Source organism: Alnus glutinosa, chromosome 10 (genome assembly GCF_958979055.1).
Source record: "Alnus glutinosa chromosome 10, dhAlnGlut1.1, whole genome shotgun sequence".
Taxonomy (NCBI): Eukaryota; Viridiplantae; Streptophyta; class Magnoliopsida; order Fagales; family Betulaceae; genus Alnus; species Alnus glutinosa.
In genome coordinates, this window is record NC_084895.1 from 26,187,282 (window position 1) to 26,205,218 (window position 17,937).

General features: G+C 36.7%; 1 protein-coding gene, 1 long non-coding RNA gene and 1 pseudogene across 3 annotated transcripts; 1 reads left to right on the forward strand and 2 right to left on the reverse strand.

Annotated features, from left to right (window-relative positions):
- The first annotated feature begins 5,280 nt into the window (after nt 1-5,280).
- LOC133879269 (probable inactive purple acid phosphatase 27) lies at nt 5,281-10,178 on the forward strand (annotated as a pseudogene).
- A 165-nt stretch (nt 10,179-10,343) lies between these two features.
- On the reverse strand, nt 10,344-12,114 carry LOC133880265 (uncharacterized). Of its 2 annotated transcripts, none has more exons than XR_009902226.1 (4): nt 11,966-12,114; nt 11,321-11,405; nt 11,080-11,152; nt 10,344-10,638 (listed from the first exon to the last, which is right to left on the reverse strand). It is a non-coding gene; the product is annotated as an uncharacterized LOC133880265 (long non-coding RNA). The 2 variants fall into 2 exon arrangements; XR_009902225.1 differs by having other exon boundaries at nt 11,321-11,427.
- Nucleotides 12,115-12,253: 139 nt separating this feature from the next.
- LOC133880264 (putative disease resistance RPP13-like protein 1) lies at nt 12,254-16,658 on the reverse strand. The gene is made up of 2 exons (XM_062319181.1): nt 15,008-16,658; nt 12,254-14,893 (listed from the first exon to the last, which is right to left on the reverse strand). The coding sequence occupies exons 1-2, from the start codon at nt 16,419-16,421 to the stop codon at nt 12,261-12,263; spliced, it is 4,047 nt and encodes a 1,348-aa protein (XP_062175165.1). The 5' UTR covers nt 16,422-16,658; the 3' UTR covers nt 12,254-12,260.
- Between the last annotated feature and the right edge of the window lie 1,279 nt (nt 16,659-17,937).

Consider the following 17,937-nt stretch of genomic DNA (forward strand, 5'->3'; position numbering starts at 1 on the left):
GAAAAATTGTATATTTATGTGGTAGTGAATTATTACTCTTATAAATATCTTATATTTGTAAATTTTGTTTTTGTTCTTTTCTGAAATATAACAAAATGTTGCAACTTGCCTATCACCTATGATAACGACTTGCCAACAACTTGCCTTGGTTTTTCTCGAATTTTTGAAGCTAGATCTACGCATGTCCGTCGACTTCTGGTGGACACGCGCTACCCAGCCGAGGTCTCTGTCGTGTTCCGCCCTGGGTGCCGGAAGCTGCGGTCATGCAGGTCCTCGGAGCTCGGCGCGTGGCCCTCACGCGCCAGGGCGTCTTTGTTTTCTATCTGCGCTTGTAGGCCACGCTCCGCACTTTCTGGCCGTGCTTGGCGCCGTCTGGGGTCTCCGGCGACGGATCTTCGGCCGGGTGCCTCCGGATGCGTCACTCCGGTGAAGCAGCCTCCCTACTCCACTACCGGCGACTTTTTTAGGGTTTTCTGCCTTTGTGTTGTATTTTCTCTTGTTTCTATGTACAGTTTGCCTTTGTGTGGCTCAAGTTTGATTAGAATTTTTTAGTAAGGGGGCTTTATTGTAATTCTAGTGAGATTTGAGATTCAGCTAGGCAGCTGTTTTTAAGCCAGATCCTTCTGGCTTAGAGTGTGAGGGGTCTGTCCCTCATTTCTCATCATGTACGCCTTCGGGCTGTTATATCTATGGTTAGCACATGCTAATCCGTTCAAAAAAAAAAAAAAAATCTACCAAAATGTTGTCGTTGACGAAAACTTAAAGAGTTTTATTTTTTATTTTTTATTTTTGGGGTTAAAGAGTAATATATACATATAAATAATGAGTTTCAACCCCGGGTGTGAAACGATATCTAGATCTAGAATTTCTTCTAAAAGAGCTACAGGCGTTCGAGTGCATGACACATTCCTCAAATTTAAGGCTTCCAACTCCATGTTCTTTTTTACATTTTCCAAGCTCCTTTCAAAGGCAATAAAATAATATGCCCAGACGACCTTGATGATCAAGCTAATAATAATATAATATGGCAGTTATTAGCTTGCAATTGAAACACTATAATTAGGATAATCAACTCTATTACCACCACCGTACCATAGCATTCTTAGCCATTTGATTTTCTCCCACTCACAATTATTCTTACTTTTGAGTTAATTTAGTACACAAACAATTTATTGGAATTGAACTCTCTGCTTATTTTTTCATTATATATATAGGAACTAAATAGCTTAAGAAACTCCATCAAAATAGAAAGATATTTTAATATGTTTACTGATTTATTCTGAGAAAGGGTCTTATTAAAAGAGTTGTTTACGAATTGTGGCTTTTCGAAATATAATAATTAATATTTCAGTTGATTAACTTTTCGTTCAAGCTAGTCATGTCTTCTAACCAATACATATGTTAAGCATAAGCACCATAACTCTAGTAAATTGTGTCATGTCTAATTGTTTGCTGTAAATGCAAAAGAGAACCTGCAATTTTGCTCAACTGTTTCCAACCACCTTCCTTCACGTCCCTTGGTTCTTCTCAAAGGCTTTTCTATAGTACAAGAAAGAAAGATAATGCTAATGGAAATACAAAAGAATAGCAGGATAAAATAAAACAAATACAAAATTTTTACATGTTAGTCTATGACTACTTCAACAAGATAAAATCCAATAAGTTGTTGTTTGGATTGTTAGCAATTCGAACAGTATATATAATAGTCTATAGATCGACCTACCTATCCAAGTTGGCTTGATTTATGTATTTGAATAAATTTTGTCAATTTTATGAATAATTTTTCCAACCAGATTCCTTCAAAGTATATGTTGTGAGCTGCTTATTTGGAGAGAGAGAGAGAGAGAGAGAGAGAAAATGTGATTAGGTAAATTCTTAATTAATTAGGTGAAACTTAACATTTAGAATATTTAATTAAAATAAAATGTGAATGACGGAAACAAGATTCGAACTTGAGACCTTTAATTTTAACACTAAGTCAAATAATCACTTATATATCCTAAAAACTTAATCTTATAAGAATTGATGAATTTAATAATTTAATTTATATTTTAACAACGTATACTTCAATCATATCAATAAAAATACTTACAGAGTCCATAGCTCCTTCTCTCCTGGTCTCCTCTCCTATTAACGAGCTATGTTAAATTTCCCAAAAAAATTACTTTTTTTTTTTTTAATGAAAAAATGGATGGTCGGCCACCCAACCATAAGTGTTGGGAGTGGTCGCACAACTCTCAAAGCCCCTTAAGGTGATCCCTGAGGGTCTCCAGAAGTGGTTGTGACCACCTTCATAGCGCATTGAGGTGGCTACGACAACCCGTGATGGTACCAAGATTAGCTGTGCCACTCTTAGAGCCTCTTAGCGTCCATCCCAAGGAGCTATGGGGTGCTACAACCACCCTCAAAACTTCTGGTTGTGGTGGTCAATCACCCATCGAGACTTTTCTTTCTTTTCATAAAAAAAAAAAAAAAAAAAAAAAAAAAAAAAAAAAAAAAATCAACATTTTGGATGAATAATTTTTAGAGTTATGGTATTTAATAAATTTAGGCAAAATATGATTCAATTTCAATTAAAAAAAATGGGCATTCATATATTATCACTAAACGAACGAACAAAAAAGAAAAAAAGAAAAAGAAAAAACTTACTATGTGTTAGCCACCCAAGTAGCCTTTTGCCCAAGAGCTTGATAAGGTTTCTTTGTAGTTGGGTTGTTGGACGTGCAATTTGGACAGCCTCACAGAAAAGACAAGGCTCATATGATCCAAATAGTCCAATGTACAAAGACCCACCTATCTCGGCCATTGAACCCCACACCCCTACGTAAAAGAAATCTCGATCCAAAGTTTGAGCACTTCCGATGTGTTGAGGAAAAATATGCCATCTGGTCTGCATTTAATAAGGCTACTGCACATTTCTCTCTTCCTCTTCTTCTTCTTCCATGTATATTTTTTTTTTAACAACATTGTAGCACGTGCTACCATATATTACAGAAAAAGCCTGAAGGCTTATATCATGAAAAATAGGTATAAGACCTCTACACTCAAAACCAGAAGTATCTGACTTAAAAACAGATGCCTAAGCAGAAACACAAATTTTATAAGAATTACATTTGAACCTCTCTTTACATTAACGCTCACTCTCAAAATAAAAGAGGGCCGATCTAGCATTTAGCCAACAAAAATTTCAGTAAACAATACAAAGACAGACTGTACTGGGGAAACAAGAAGAATACACAAACATAAAGGTAGAAAAAAACCAAAAAACAAGTCGTCGGCAATGAAGCAAAGAGGCTGACTTCCTCGGAATGCGGCTCATGTAGGACACACGCCGCCATCAGAGGCATCCAATAGGAGCTTCGACGCCGTGGACCCCAGGCTGCCATGCACGGCCTGAAAAGGCGGAGTGTAGCTTTCACGCGCAGTCAGAGAGCAAAGACTCCCTGGCTCGTGAAGGACACGCGTTGAGCTCCAGCAACTAACATGATCGATGCTTCCTGTAGTAGGGTGAAAGACGACTGGAAACGTGGCTGGGTGGCACGTGTCTAACAGAAGTCGATGGATGCATGTAGATCTGGCTTCAAAATCTGAGAAAAAACTAATGAAAATCTGGCTAAAGCACACTGTCGACGACACAAGAAGGCATCCACTCCCCAAACTGGACTTCTTGAATTGAATTTTCCTACAAACCTAAACACAAGGAAAAAACACAATACAAACCACTATAGCCCAAACGAAATAAGGGAAAAGCAACCACCACCAATTATACGGGAGGAACAAAAACCTCCACTCGTTAAAAACAAGGGAGGGACAAACAACACAACTAGGAGCAAGGAGGCATTAAGCCTACCTCCCCGGCAAAAACAAAGCTCTCTAGAGGCTCTCTCTCTCTCTCTTTTCTTTCTTTTTTTGGGTTTTTTTCTTTTGGTTTTTTTTTTTTTTTCTAGAGCCGAGTCTTTCTCATTCTTATTTCTTAATTCTTAATGCAATCCCCCCACCAAATCCCATCCCATTAGTCTCCTAAATACGGTCATCAAGGCATCAAACTTTGCTTACTGCCCAATCAATCTCCACAAAAGCAAAAGCCTCTTCCTTCCCTTTTCATTTTCTCCATCCCAAAAGAGCAAAACCCTTGCTTTTTGTGCACCAAATTATCCACAGATCACAAAAACATCTAAGTAATAATTACAGCAAGTTCATAATTTTGAACCCACTACAAAGCTCAAATGCCCAAATGCAAGTTCTAATCAGAAAATTAATTTCTTCTTTTTTTACACTTTCTCCAACCAATTGGGTCACACAAAATTAAATTCCCCAAAACCTCTAAAAAAGAAAAAGAAAAAGAAAAAACTAACTGCAATTACCCAAAAAATAAAAAGAAAAAGAATTAGCAGTGGAATCCTTTCACAGAGCCATCACTCACCGCTATGACAACCTTACACCCGGCCCGAGACTCTACGTGGCGCGTGAAGAAGTGAAGTTGTTTGTGTAATATTTATGTGTTCCTTGGGTACGAAAACAGAAATCTAATCTTACCCAAATGGCCAGCAATTGGACAACAAAATTGCTGTCTATATTTATCCTAAATGGGCAACCTCATACTCATATGAGAAGGCATTCGAGCTCAAATTGTTCAGACATCTGCCTGAGTAGGTGGAGTCCAAGCATTCTTCAACGCGACGCTGTCCATTACTCATGAAATGCATGGGATCTGAATCTTTTCTGGAGTACTATTTTTCCCTCTCTTCTTTCTTTAATTTTCTAGGATGATCCTATTTCTCCTTGTATTCCTCTTCGGTGATACAACAACGTAGACGAGAGTCAAAAAAAGGGACTATTAAAACCTCCAATTTCCAGCATAAATCATCAATTTAGGAATCCTGTACATAACTCTGCTAAATCCCAACTTTTTGACCAAACATAAATTCCAATTGTCCAAATTTCGAAATTTCCACGAATTCATCTTAACCCAATAAAATGGAATGATCCAACATGTACTTATGATATTCAATAACGCAATTCAATCTTAAATTTTGACTAATTAGGGCCAAATCATAAAAATCCCCAATTTTGGCCTCTAGAAACCCTAACCTCAAAATTTTCAATTCACCCTAATACAACCAAAATCACCTCAATTGACGTCATATAATGAAAAAGCATATCAGAAAACATGCCTCTATGCAATCAATTTGGAAAAAAATAAAAAAAAAGCCTCCAATTCTTAACTTCAGCTGAATATGTGAGTTTCGGTTAAAAAGAAACCGAAACTCCCTTATTTCGATGACGGCGAAGGAGAGGACTGCCGGTGGTAACGAGGGTTTTTTTTTTTTTCCTTGTGTTGGCTGCCCCTGCTGCTGTTATAGCAGGGAAAACTTGTTGTGTGTATTGTTCCTTTGGTTTCCTTTTTATTATTATATTCTTTCTTATTCATAGAAAAACTAGTGATTTAGAAGAACCCAACAGAAAATTATTTGATATTGCCAGTTCTATAGTTCCTTATAAATATAAATCTTAATAAATGTATAGAGTCTTTATATTGAATCCTAACATTACATATACATGTTTGTATTAAAATTTGAAGGCAATGTACATGAAGAATGATCCAGGCTGCCTCAATTGCAAGAAAAAGCAATGCAAGAAACATAGCAAGGGTAAATGTATAGTGACCAGTTGTAGTGGTGCGTTAACATTTCATGTTATTAACTTCAGAACCGAGATCGAATTCGTATTTTTTGGTGGGGGATTTGAGACCCCTTGCATTTTCAGTAGGTCTGGCTCTATCAGTTTTGGCAATCCAGAGAAGCCATTGTATGGATATATCTCAAGTATAGATTCCATTGGAAGATTGATGAGTGACCACCTTTTCACAATTAGCATTTGATATATGAATTGTGAAAACCCATACAGAACGAATAATTTTAGTGATTTTTTTATTTTCATGGTGGATTAACTGGCATAAGAGTGATGATCTTGCAAACTTGAGTTTGAGTCATAAGAACAACTTCTTTAACAAAATTGAGAAATTGTCAAATCCTAAGCCAGGCGAAGGTGCATTTGTTGCCGCTGATTTTATCGGCATCATGCAGCTAGTTTAATTTATTAGGAAACCATATGAAGCATGATTCTAATTTAATGATTTCTGATGCAGATGAGATTAACATGGGTTGTGGCAATATGGAACCTCAACAAGTACAATATGGTGATGGAAAAACACTGACATCAGAAGTCACTAAATTTTCACAAGATAATATGTGTAGTGAGTTTTGCAACTTACTTTTGCTTTCTCATTTGGTCCCAAACATAAGGATTTAAAACCTCACATCCTATTCTCTACAACTGATATATTAAAATCTATAAAACAGAAATTCAAACAGTAACATTATAATTGGTGCTGCTATATCTAACAATCATTTCCAACTCAAAATAGCATAAGTTGTGCATAGCTAATTTTGAGAGTCAACCATGATTTTGATCAAGTTTGTATACATACTACTTTCTGTTAGAGCCCTTCTCTTTGGACAACCTTTTTAAACCATATATAAATATACACACACACACACACACACACACACACACCCTTTTCCTTCCACTTTCTCATACTTAGAGTTTGCCCCTTTGTTCTGAAATTGACAGGTTCAACTTTACCAAGTTCAGCAGAGGACTTTGGGTGGCATGACCTAGGATACATTCATTGTGCAATAATGACAGGACTTGAACCTTCAAGCACCTTCTCCTACAGATATGGAAGGTTTTAGCAACTTTCTTTACACCAACTGCTCATAATTTTAGAAAAGAAAATGCTACTTAGTCCAAATTGATTCAATAACGCTGCTCCATTACCTAGTTATTGGTCACTTTCATCATATATATTTGTGTGGTGTGCTGGTCTCTATGTAGTGACTCAGCTAGTTTGAGTGAACAAATCCAATTTCGAACCCCACCTGCTGGAGGATCAGATGAGCTCAAGTTCTTAGCATTTGGAAATATGGGAAAGGCTCCTCGTGATGCTTCTGCCGAGCACTACATTCAGGTTATTAGGTAGGATAGGATGCATTTGCTGCTGCAAATATATAGTAAGACCAGAAATTTTGCTTTCACAAAACCTATTGACACTGTTTTTAATTTTGTGATTCATAGTCGGGTTCTCTCTCAGTGATTGAAGCCATGGCCAATGAAGTAGATTCTAACAACATAGACTCAATTTTCCACATTGGAGATATAAGCTATGCCACGGGCTTCTTAGTTGAATGGGATTTTTTTCGTAGCTTTCTTATCTGCATACTTGAATAAGCATTGTTACTTATCATTCCTAATAAAAGTACATGCATGAATCATCAATCTCTTACTAAATATGATCTATCAATGAGATTTTGGTTTAACAAAGTTCTTTCATCTCTTAAAGAGGATGGGAAATTAATAGAAAAATATCATAAGCTTTTAATGTTGTTAGACGACAGTCAAATTCATTTATTTCAACTCTCTACCTTACTGTGTAGGCCTCATTATTTCCTCATGTTTGAGTTATACACTTTGATTTTTTTAACCAGAAGGGAAATCTTAGGATTCAGATTCTTAAGATTTCTTGTTCTATATCACGAGATATTACTCTAAAAGCTTAAGCAGAAACTCAATTTCAAAACATGCAACCTAAATTTGTATCCAAATAATTCAATGGCTACAAACATATCCCGAAAGGGAGATGACTTCAATGTTATTGTGAGCAATTTCTAATATTGTATTATACTTATCAAAAAAAAAATTTCTAATATTGTATTATATATGGACCTTATTTCTTGAATACTAGTTTTGAATTATGTACTAATTAACTCATCGTAGAATTTCATGGTGTTCTTGTTAGTTATCAACATTGGAATTTGAATTATATACATTCCTAAGTCTACTTCTTGGCTTAACTATCAACTATTCTTGACATGCACGTGGGGTATGCTGCTATAAATGCACATTTCTTTCTTTTTCAGAGATTACATAGACTCGGGATCAGTATATATAACTCCTGATTCAGGAGGAGAATGTGGAATACCATATGAAACTTACTTTCCCATGCCAACGCCAGCAAAGGATAAGCCATGGTATTCCATAGAACAAGCAAGCATTCACTTCACAGTGATTTCTACTGAACATGATTGGTCACAAAATTCTGAGCAGGTTAGATTAATCAAACGCTTTTTTATTGATCCATTATATTTATCTCTAAATCTAATTTGATATAACCTTCTTTCAAATATGTGCAAATCTTTTAGTATGAGTGGATGAAAAAGGACATGGCTTCCGTTGATTGATCGAAAACTCCTTGGTTAATTTTCATGGGGTACGTGAATCTTACATATATATTTACATTGTTCTTTACATTGTTCTTCCGAATAATGTTGGTGCTCTTGGAGGTACTCTTTGACTGTGCATGTGTGTTTGTGGCCTGTGCAAATGGCCTCAATTACCCTGTTTCTTCATAGCATTTGAACTTTCCTTTACATCAACAAAAAGTAGAAAAATTAACAGAAGAAAAGCCTATTCATATATGTGAAAGTTTACTCGACTTGACCCAATCAACAAGAGTTCCTCTTTGCCTTATTGTTGCATCATAGGCAAATACTTTCCACCACATTCCAAATCATTCAAATCCTGCAATTTTTATAACAAAATTCATGAAATGAACCCCCTTATTAGGGTAAACTTAATTTCACCTGCAAACTAAATTTACTTGACCTGGAGTATTGTACTAAATAAGTGGATACCGTGGATCCAAACAGTTTTGATGAAAGGCACTCCCTGTCTCACATAATAGTCTACTACAACGTGTTGGGAAGATAACACGTGAGAGAGTCTTCATATGAGTTTTAATATAGATGCTAGAACACCACCTTACTATAGCAAGCCTTGATTTTTTACAATTATTTTCAGATATAGGTTAAATCCTCATAAAATCCCTCTGTTCCTATGAGTTGAATCCAAGACATCTCCCCTTCAAAGAGAGGGAGGTGAACTCATGATGTTGGAATATAATTTATATTGTGCCTGTTATTTTCTTTACTTAATATGTGTATCTGCATTATACTATCTGATCTTGTAACTATGCACTCAAATTTCATACATTAACGCTAGAATAAACTATAACATTTGTAAATTGCAGGCATAGACCAATGTATTCTTCCTCAGATGATGCCTTTAGCGTCGATGAAAGATTTGTTGAGGAAGTAGAACCGTTACTCTCGGAAAACAAAGTAAATCCCTTTGGCCTAACAAGTTTTCATTTCTTCTATATGAAATTTACTTTTCCCTTGCTTGGCTTGGTATGAAATTAGCTCGGTTTGGTTGCTATTTACCAGGTTGATCTGGTTCTCTTTGGCCATGTACATAATTATGAGAGATCTTGCTCGGTTTACCAAAATGAATGCAAGGCTTTGCCTAAAAAAGATAAAAATGGGATAGACACATATGATCACAGCAATTATAGTGCCCCAGTGCACGCAATTATTGGCATGGCTGGATTTACTCTGGACAAGTTCTCAAATCATGTGAGTAGATCTCATATTAGCTCTCAGATTTACACATGTATGCATATGTCTGATAAGTGAAGTTGGTGTTATGCATTGGCACAGGTGGATAGCTGGAGTCTATCTAGGATTTTCCAGTTTAGATATCTAAGAGGGCATGCAACAAAGAAAGAATTAAAGTTAGAAGTTGGTATGCATGCACTTCTAGCTAGAATCTACCCTTATGCATTAAGTTGTCTCACTCATTTCCTTTGCTTTTGCAGTTCATAAATTCAGATACAAAGAAAGTTGAAGATAGCTTCCACATCATCAAAACTCAAGGTTCCTCATGAAAGATTGTGGTTGCAGAGAGAAGAGATGGAGTACCTTCCCCCAGCACAAAATATCTTGGGACTTCTTTAGAAATAATAAATCTTGATGTGTTTTGTTCAAATATTTCCCAAACTCTTTGATTACATGATGAGCTTCAATGAGATATAAAACCATGCTCATTATTTCATTCAATTTTAGGTGTCTTTTGCTCTTGTAACGACATTTGTAATTAGAAACAGTTAGCTTCTAAGCTCGTACCATTGGAAGTGACAATTGTCCAGATGCTGAATCCATATGCTCTGTTTGGCTTGTTCTTCTATAATCCTAAAAATGAATTGATCTTTCCGTTGGAAATGACATTTCTCAGTTTGTATAAAATTAACAGAATGATGTTTTTATGTTTTCATCTCAGATTGTCTGTGTTCGATATTATCTGTACAGAGATATGATGGCTGAATTAGTTCGAAAATGACATCCAAGTCATGCCATCAATGTCCAAATTGAAGTGAACATGATCGATTGGGTTATCAACATGTCTTTTCCGACCATTTCATTAAAGAATGTGAAAAAAGTCCAAGTCTTGACTAATATACAGAACTTTAATTAACATTCAAAAACTTTTTCTACAACACGTAAACTGCCACTCTCATTCACTATAACCAAAGAATTGCTTATTGCTTTGGCTTTCATTAAAAATAAGCTTCAAGAATCAAGACCTATGAATCCTTGTCTGGTACGAGGGAATTAGCAATTGGACTCTCACATCTTTGCTCTGCCTTCTAAGCATCTCCTCTCATGCGCCAGTGCCCTCCTCCTAGTAAAAAAATAGAGTTAAAGACACTGATCAGTAGGATAAAGAAGTTATCGTCGATTTTGAACATAGATTCTTACTCTATATGTTCTAGCTGATAGCAAGACAGTGTGTAGCGTCATAACAACCTATTGTTCTTTTGTTCTATAAATCAAAGGAATGTCTACATCATTCTGAACAGTTAAACCATCACTAATAACAATTCTACCCATTCCCAAGTAGCATGCCGTAAAAATCAAAGAACTAACAATAAATACAATTAAAAAAAAAATTGAAGTTTACAGATATACTATTTAATCCAGAAGGCTAAAAAGCACAAAACCATACACCAAATGCAGGTCAAAATAAGAAACAAGGTAAAAAATTATACTCCCTATACATCTTTTCGTATAACACTGCATCTATATAAATAGCAAATAAGACATTCGTCAAAACTGTGCCCACCTATGATATTGGGAAAATCGTTGTGAGTACACTTGCCCACCCATTCTTCATTCGAAATTGCTTGATTTGAAACCTGAAAATTAATTTTTGGAATGGAGGAACAAATCAAATCATCACAAAGTGATCATGATTAAGATGATATATCTCGGCCAAGCTAGGTTCAATCTCCTACACAACATTTATATATATGGTAAAAAGAAACTTGGCTCTTTGATGCACTTTTATAAATAAAAATGCTTACCGCTATTTTGATGCTCTCAGCAGCTTCAGAATAATTTTGTCACCCTCGATGAGATATATTAGCTTCTTAAGTCCTCACCTCACCTCTAACAATATGCAATTTAACACCTAAAAATGTCAGCATGATCTAAAAAATCAATGACGATCATAACTTTTCACACAAACAAATATAAATGGAATATACACAAAGAGTCACTCAAATAGAACTCATTTTTTGTTCAATCTCACACACACAAGCTTGTCTGTAAATAAAATTTTCAGAATATGATGTAATGATAAAACAAATATCCAGTCAATATTCTTTTCCCTCCAATAAGATTACAGAGGCAGTGAACCACGTAATTAAGATGTTATTTATTCAAATTTTAGTTGATAACACCAATGCAATGCAATGGAATGCATTTGATTATTTTGCACACAGATGAAAGATCAGAATGAGATATTTTTCCATTTTCTAGTCCAAATCTCAAACATATTGGGAAAAGCTTGATAATATGATTTTCTCTATCTATTGGCGTAAAACCACTCACAAAAAACATTTCACCCATCTCAGTTCACTAGAAAAATGTCTACTATTTTTGTGTCATTTATATGTTCTTTGAATGAGGAGGAAGCAATACAAAGAAGAATATATCCAGTTACATACCTTTTTGTAATGATTCAAAAATCTGTAACGATCAGCAACATGGCAATTAGTAATGAAAAACTCAATGGTCGAAAGCCTTCTCTCTCTGCTTGGTCACTTGAGCATTTTAACAAACACTTACGATGCCGTTAACCCCTACAAGAACAGCAGTAAGAGGGTCTTTCCAACGCAAACACTCTAAAGACAATCAAAGGAGCCTCCCATTCTGGAGATGGAGACCCTGAATGCATTGGAAATTAAAGAAGAGCTGCAACAAAAAGAGCTGATGTGGCAATAAACTAACCTTTGGATTTATTCATCGAAAAATCAAATCTTCTAGGTGGTCTTGATCCATGGGCTGATTCGGCTCTTCTAGTTCTGGGTCATAGATGAACCTACCATCAATTTCAACGAAAGGGATGTGGGCTATCTTGGACCACTCTCGTCCTTGATCTTTCTTGCAATGTTCTGTCAGCCGATAACAGTTTGCAATACGAAGTTGCTGGAGTAAGGGAGGCAGACCATCCTTCGGAAAGGATGTGAACATTTCACAGCAAACGATGCGAAGATCCAAGAGTGAGGGAGGCAGACCATCATCTGGAAAGGTCATCAACTTTTCGCACCAACCAATTCGTAGTGTTTTAAGAGATGAGAGGCATCGAAAGCCTTTGGAAGATAAGTGTTTCAAATTCGGCAAGTTGCTGATGTGGAGGCTGGTTAGAGAGGTAGACAACGCCATTTCTGGAAATGACACCAGATTCGGACATCCACCTCCAAATTGAAGATGTTGAAGAGAGGTAAGCTTTTGCAACCCCCACTCAAGCAAGGCCTCAGTGATGTCGCAATCTCTGATTTCAAGTGATGTTAAGTTGGTGGGAAAGCCCTCTCCCGGAAAGGATTCCACACCTGGACATTTTTCTATCTTCAATTCTCGTAGAGAGGTGATGCTGTGTATGCAGTTGGGTAGGGCCCCCATTTTCTCACAATTGCAAATCTCCAGCACTCTAAGGTTGCATGGGAGCAATCCTTCGTCCGGTAAGGATTTAAGGTTTTCACAATGCAGAGTATAAATTATTTCGAGAGAAGAATTCTGATGGAAGCTTTTTGCCACTGACTCCAGCATTCCACAATCCCAAATACAGAGCTTTTCAAGTGTCGCAGGTAATTCTCCGCTGGATGTTATGGATTTGAGGGATGGACAGTGATTAATACTCAAGAACTCAAGAAGAGATGTGCTGCAACTGCAACTGTTGGTATCATTCTCGTCCAGCAAAATCCGCATATTATTGCAAGAATCTATATAAAGCACTTTTAGAGTTGGAGGTAGTTGGCCGGTTGCAATGTGTGTCAGCGAATCACATTTAAAAATGTCAATGCGATGAAGACACGTGTTGTTGTACATCAACGCCTTGGGTAAAAATTTCATGTCATTGCGTGTGGATGACATACCCTGTTGTGGTTGCTCGTTTACTTCTTCTGCCACCAAAGAAACCAGTTTTTGACATTCCCAAACCGTTATATGACTAGGACAGGGCAGGGGTTTTAGTAATCCCGCATCATTTGTCCATAAAGGCGTTAGCTCCTCACAATTTTCAATGCTTAGCTCTTTTACATTCATAAACCCTTCTCTTGGACATGCAAAGTTCGAAATTCTTGCAAGAGAGTTAGAGTTTAGTGCGGTGAAGTCCACCTTACTTTTGCGCACCACCCCTTTGGAATTCTCAAATTCTAGTTTGCAAAGCTCCGGAAAGCTTGAAATTGAAACCACCAACTGCTCACATCTTTCTATAACAACATTTTGTAGTGAGGGAAGGTAGTTTGGAAAATTGCCCGACAGCTTGGGACAATTTCTAATAGAAAGCTCACGCAGTTGTGGAAATTCTCCATTAGGGCTCCAGCTCTCCCATTCTTTCATATCCTCAAAATACAAAGTTTCTAAGAATTCAAAAGGTTGTGAACAACTACCCCCATAAAACTCATCACCAACATTCTTTACGCTAGCCATGCCTTTGATGAAAAGGCATTTAAGTGACGGTAGTTGGCCCGCTGGTGGCAATGATGTGCACTGTCTACAGTTTTCAATCCGTAGGAGCACCATATGAGGAAATGAATAACCTTTTAACCAAGTTGGAAATTCAGTACCACCATAGCGCCTGATAGTGAGCTCTTTCAAAGACTTGTTTGGATGTAGCATGTTCAGTACATCTAATTCGCTTTTTCTATCTTGTGAATCCTCCACATTGAAACTCCGTTCCAGGCACAAAGCGGTAAGATTGGGCTTTTCAATTAACTTTGCATCGCGTGCATCCCTGGGTTCAATAGCATTCTCCAATCTTGAGATGATGAGCGTCCCTTGAAGATGCAACAAAGAACCTAACTCTTTTAACGGGAAGCAATTGCCTTTTCCCACAATTAGATTAGACAATGTCTGCAGACTAGTTAATTTACCTATTTGAGGAGGCATTCTTTCCAGTTTATCTGCATTAAGAATGTTGAGGTGGCGCAAGTTGACCAGGTTCCCCAAATTTGAAGGCAATTCCTCTAGATAAGAACAACTTTTTAATATCAATGTTTGTAAGTTGCATAGAGTAGTTGTTGATTCAGGCAAACATCTAATTCGAGTGTAAGAGAGGTCAAGATACCGTAGGTGCTTCAAATCACCAATTGAATCAGGTAGCTCAACTATGCAGTACCCACTCAAAGAGAGCACTCTTAAACATGGTAATTTCGACAACAATTTAAGAGAAACATCATGAGTCAAATAACACGACCCCCTATTAGGTAGCATAAGAGGCATGAAGGTACGTAAACATTTGAGTTTGGAAAAAACCTCGAACTTTTTAGGGCCATCATAACGATCACCCAAATAAGACAAATGCCGAACTTTGATGGGAAATTCTCTTTTGTTGATGCCCTCGATTCTATCCTCCATTCTGAAGCATATATTTCCTGCAACCAATTGGGCTAAATCATTGATAAGATCATGCATTATAAATTTTGATTTCTTCATGCTTGACTGTTGAAAAAATGATCTCGACAATAGATCACGAAAATGTTGACTACCCAAATCTTCCATTTGTGTATGATCTCCTTGTGGCTGAATTAGACCTTCTGCCACCCATAACAAAACCAGCTGCCTCTCCTTAAATTCATAGTCTTTGAGGAGTATTGAACAATACGCAAAGCATCTCTTTAATTGCGAAGGTAGATGGTGGTAGCTCAACATAAGAGCTGGAACAATTCCACTCCTCTCCTTTGGTATATCCCATATCTTGCTCTTTAAAACACCTTCCCACTCGTAACGGTCCAACTTAGTGCGCAAGAGGCCTCCGAGGGTCTTTGCTGCCAAAGGCAAGCCTCTACATTTTTCAACGATTTTTTCACCAATATCTTTAAGATTTGGATGTGCACTGAAGTTGCTTGCCCCTAGTGCATGTTGGGCAAATACAGACAAAGATGCCTCAGTTGACAACACTTTCAAATGGTACTCTTGAAGGGATCTTGTTGTTGATGAAACTCCCTCATTGCGTGTTGTGATGACAATCGCACTTCCCGGAGCCCCTTCTAAGAAAGGAGCACGTAGGATAGTCCAGCTATCATAGTTCTCATTCCAAAGATCATCCAAAACTATTAGAAATTTCTTCCCTTTCAGTTTCTCGTTTAGTTTGACTTGCAACAAATTCAGATCATTGTCACCACAATTTTCAGAGGTGACCGACGCCAAAATTGTTTTTGTGACTCTAATAGCATCGAAATCTTCAGAAACACATGCCCATGCTTTTAGATCAAAAAAGCTTTGCACTTTTTTATCATGAAATACAAACTTAGCAAGAGTTGTCTTTCCTATACCCCCCATACCACGTATAGGAATTACAGAGAGTTGGGCATCCCTACATTTTTCACTCAGCAACAATTCAAGTACAACCTCTTTATCTTCATCCCTGCCATAAATATGAGGTTCAGTCATTAGAGAAGTTGGCTCTAGCACTGTCCCTGTTTTCCTATGTGACTTCCCAACAGCAGTTTCTTTCAATCTCAAATCAGTTTCTTGCATCACGAGATCGTTGAATCGATCAGTAATGTCTGTGATCTTTGACTCCAGCCCAATGTTGATCTTAAGAGCATGTGGAGTCAAACCAGCGCAACAAGCAGGGATGAGGTTCCGTACCTTACTTGTGCTGCCCTGGTTTTCTCCCCTTAATTTGCATAGCAAAGCTTCTGTGTCGAACTCATCAAGTATGTCTTCTACATCGTAAGCCAAGTCTCTGAGATCATCTAGCCAACGCTTCACCGCCCTGTTAGTATGTTGCTTCTCCTCCGCATCATCAAGCAGTGCCTGAATTCTTGACAACGTTTGCCTCCACCTGCCCAGCTTTTTTCCAAGTCCCTCGTATCGACGTGCAAAGTTCAGCAACTCCGGAGACAGCAATTTCTCGACCAGCACTTGGAGGACGGAACCAAGTAAGAGCTCTGCCATGGCTTTCTTTGTTGAAAGGAATGAATCAAGGAAGGAAGCAAAGATAGCGAAGGTCTGAAACGCAGAAGTAATTGGTTTCTTGTGTGAAAGCTTGATGAGTCTCAAAAGTTGCAAATTGCAAGAAGTTCAAACTGGTAAGAAGAAGATGGGACGTTTGTGGGGGCTGCGCATGTGCTTGCTTTTCTTCAATAATTCAGCTTTCTATTTTGAGTGGAGTCCACCATAATTGGCCACATTCAAGGAACCAACGGAATCCAAAGCTCTCTCACTTTCTAGTTTCTAAAAAAAAAAAAAAATAATTACACAATCCAATAAAGTTCATCAGCACCGCTTGGAGTTGTCGGGCTGTGTTTTTTTTTTCCTCATCAATACCCATCTGTACTACTTTTTAGGCTATTGGGTATGCACATTTGAACATACCACACTAATAAATTCTCAATTACTTTAAATTCAATCCCAAATAACCGTAACTAAACAATTAAGCATTTGCATATATAGGAAAGGACTTAATTACAACTGTAACAGAAAATTGTAATTTTTAACTTTATTTATTCACTCCAAAACAATTAAAACATTAACTAAAATAAACGGCATCACGGGAAATATCAGATCTCCAATGAACTAGAAATTAAGTTTTCCCTTGTTGCTTCAGCTCATCCATTACAAAGCATTTACACGAACAACACCACTGGGAGTTATATCAATACGGAGTGGATCTTTCATGCCTTAAGTTAATGGCTCTGTTTGTTAATATGTTCTAAAAGGTGTTTTAATTTTATTTTATTTTTTTGAAAGGTGTTATAATGTGATGTAAGAGAAAATAATTTTGACTATTTTGTGTTTAGATTATTTGTTAATATTTTGTTTTGAGAATAAAAAACGAAAGCGAATGTAAAGAAATTAATTTAACAAATGTCTTTACCCATACTTTGTATATCAATTTGCCCAATTTTTTGTAATATTTAAACAGTATTTGCAATCAAACAAGTAGCTAACCACTTAACAAGAATATATTTTTAGATGAGTTTTTAATTCTAAAAAAAAAAGGAATTTAAAATTATTTCCATGAACACATCCGAAAAGTCAACAATTTTTTTTTTCTTATACCAAACAACTTTTTTAACTTTTCTCAATAAAAAAAGCTCGAACTTGAGCTCACCCAAACTTTTAATGAGGGAAACTTAAACACAGATTTCGGTAAGCATTCTTTGTACAAGTAATTAATTGTACGACTGTACGAATATCAGATATACGATGGTATTTGACACGTCTAGAACAAGTCCATCGCCATCACAAAATGAAGAAAGAAAATAATTTAGAGTAATTCAAGTTTTCATGTTTATTTATTTTTCACATATTATATGGCTAACAAACGTATTTTAAACGACTTTTTTTTTAAAAAAAAAAATAACTGAAATAAAATTAAATTAAAATACACTGTCAAGAGTATAACATAATGTTTAAATGGGTATTTGTAATTTTTTCTTTTCTCAAAACCATTCTTAAAAATTTTAAT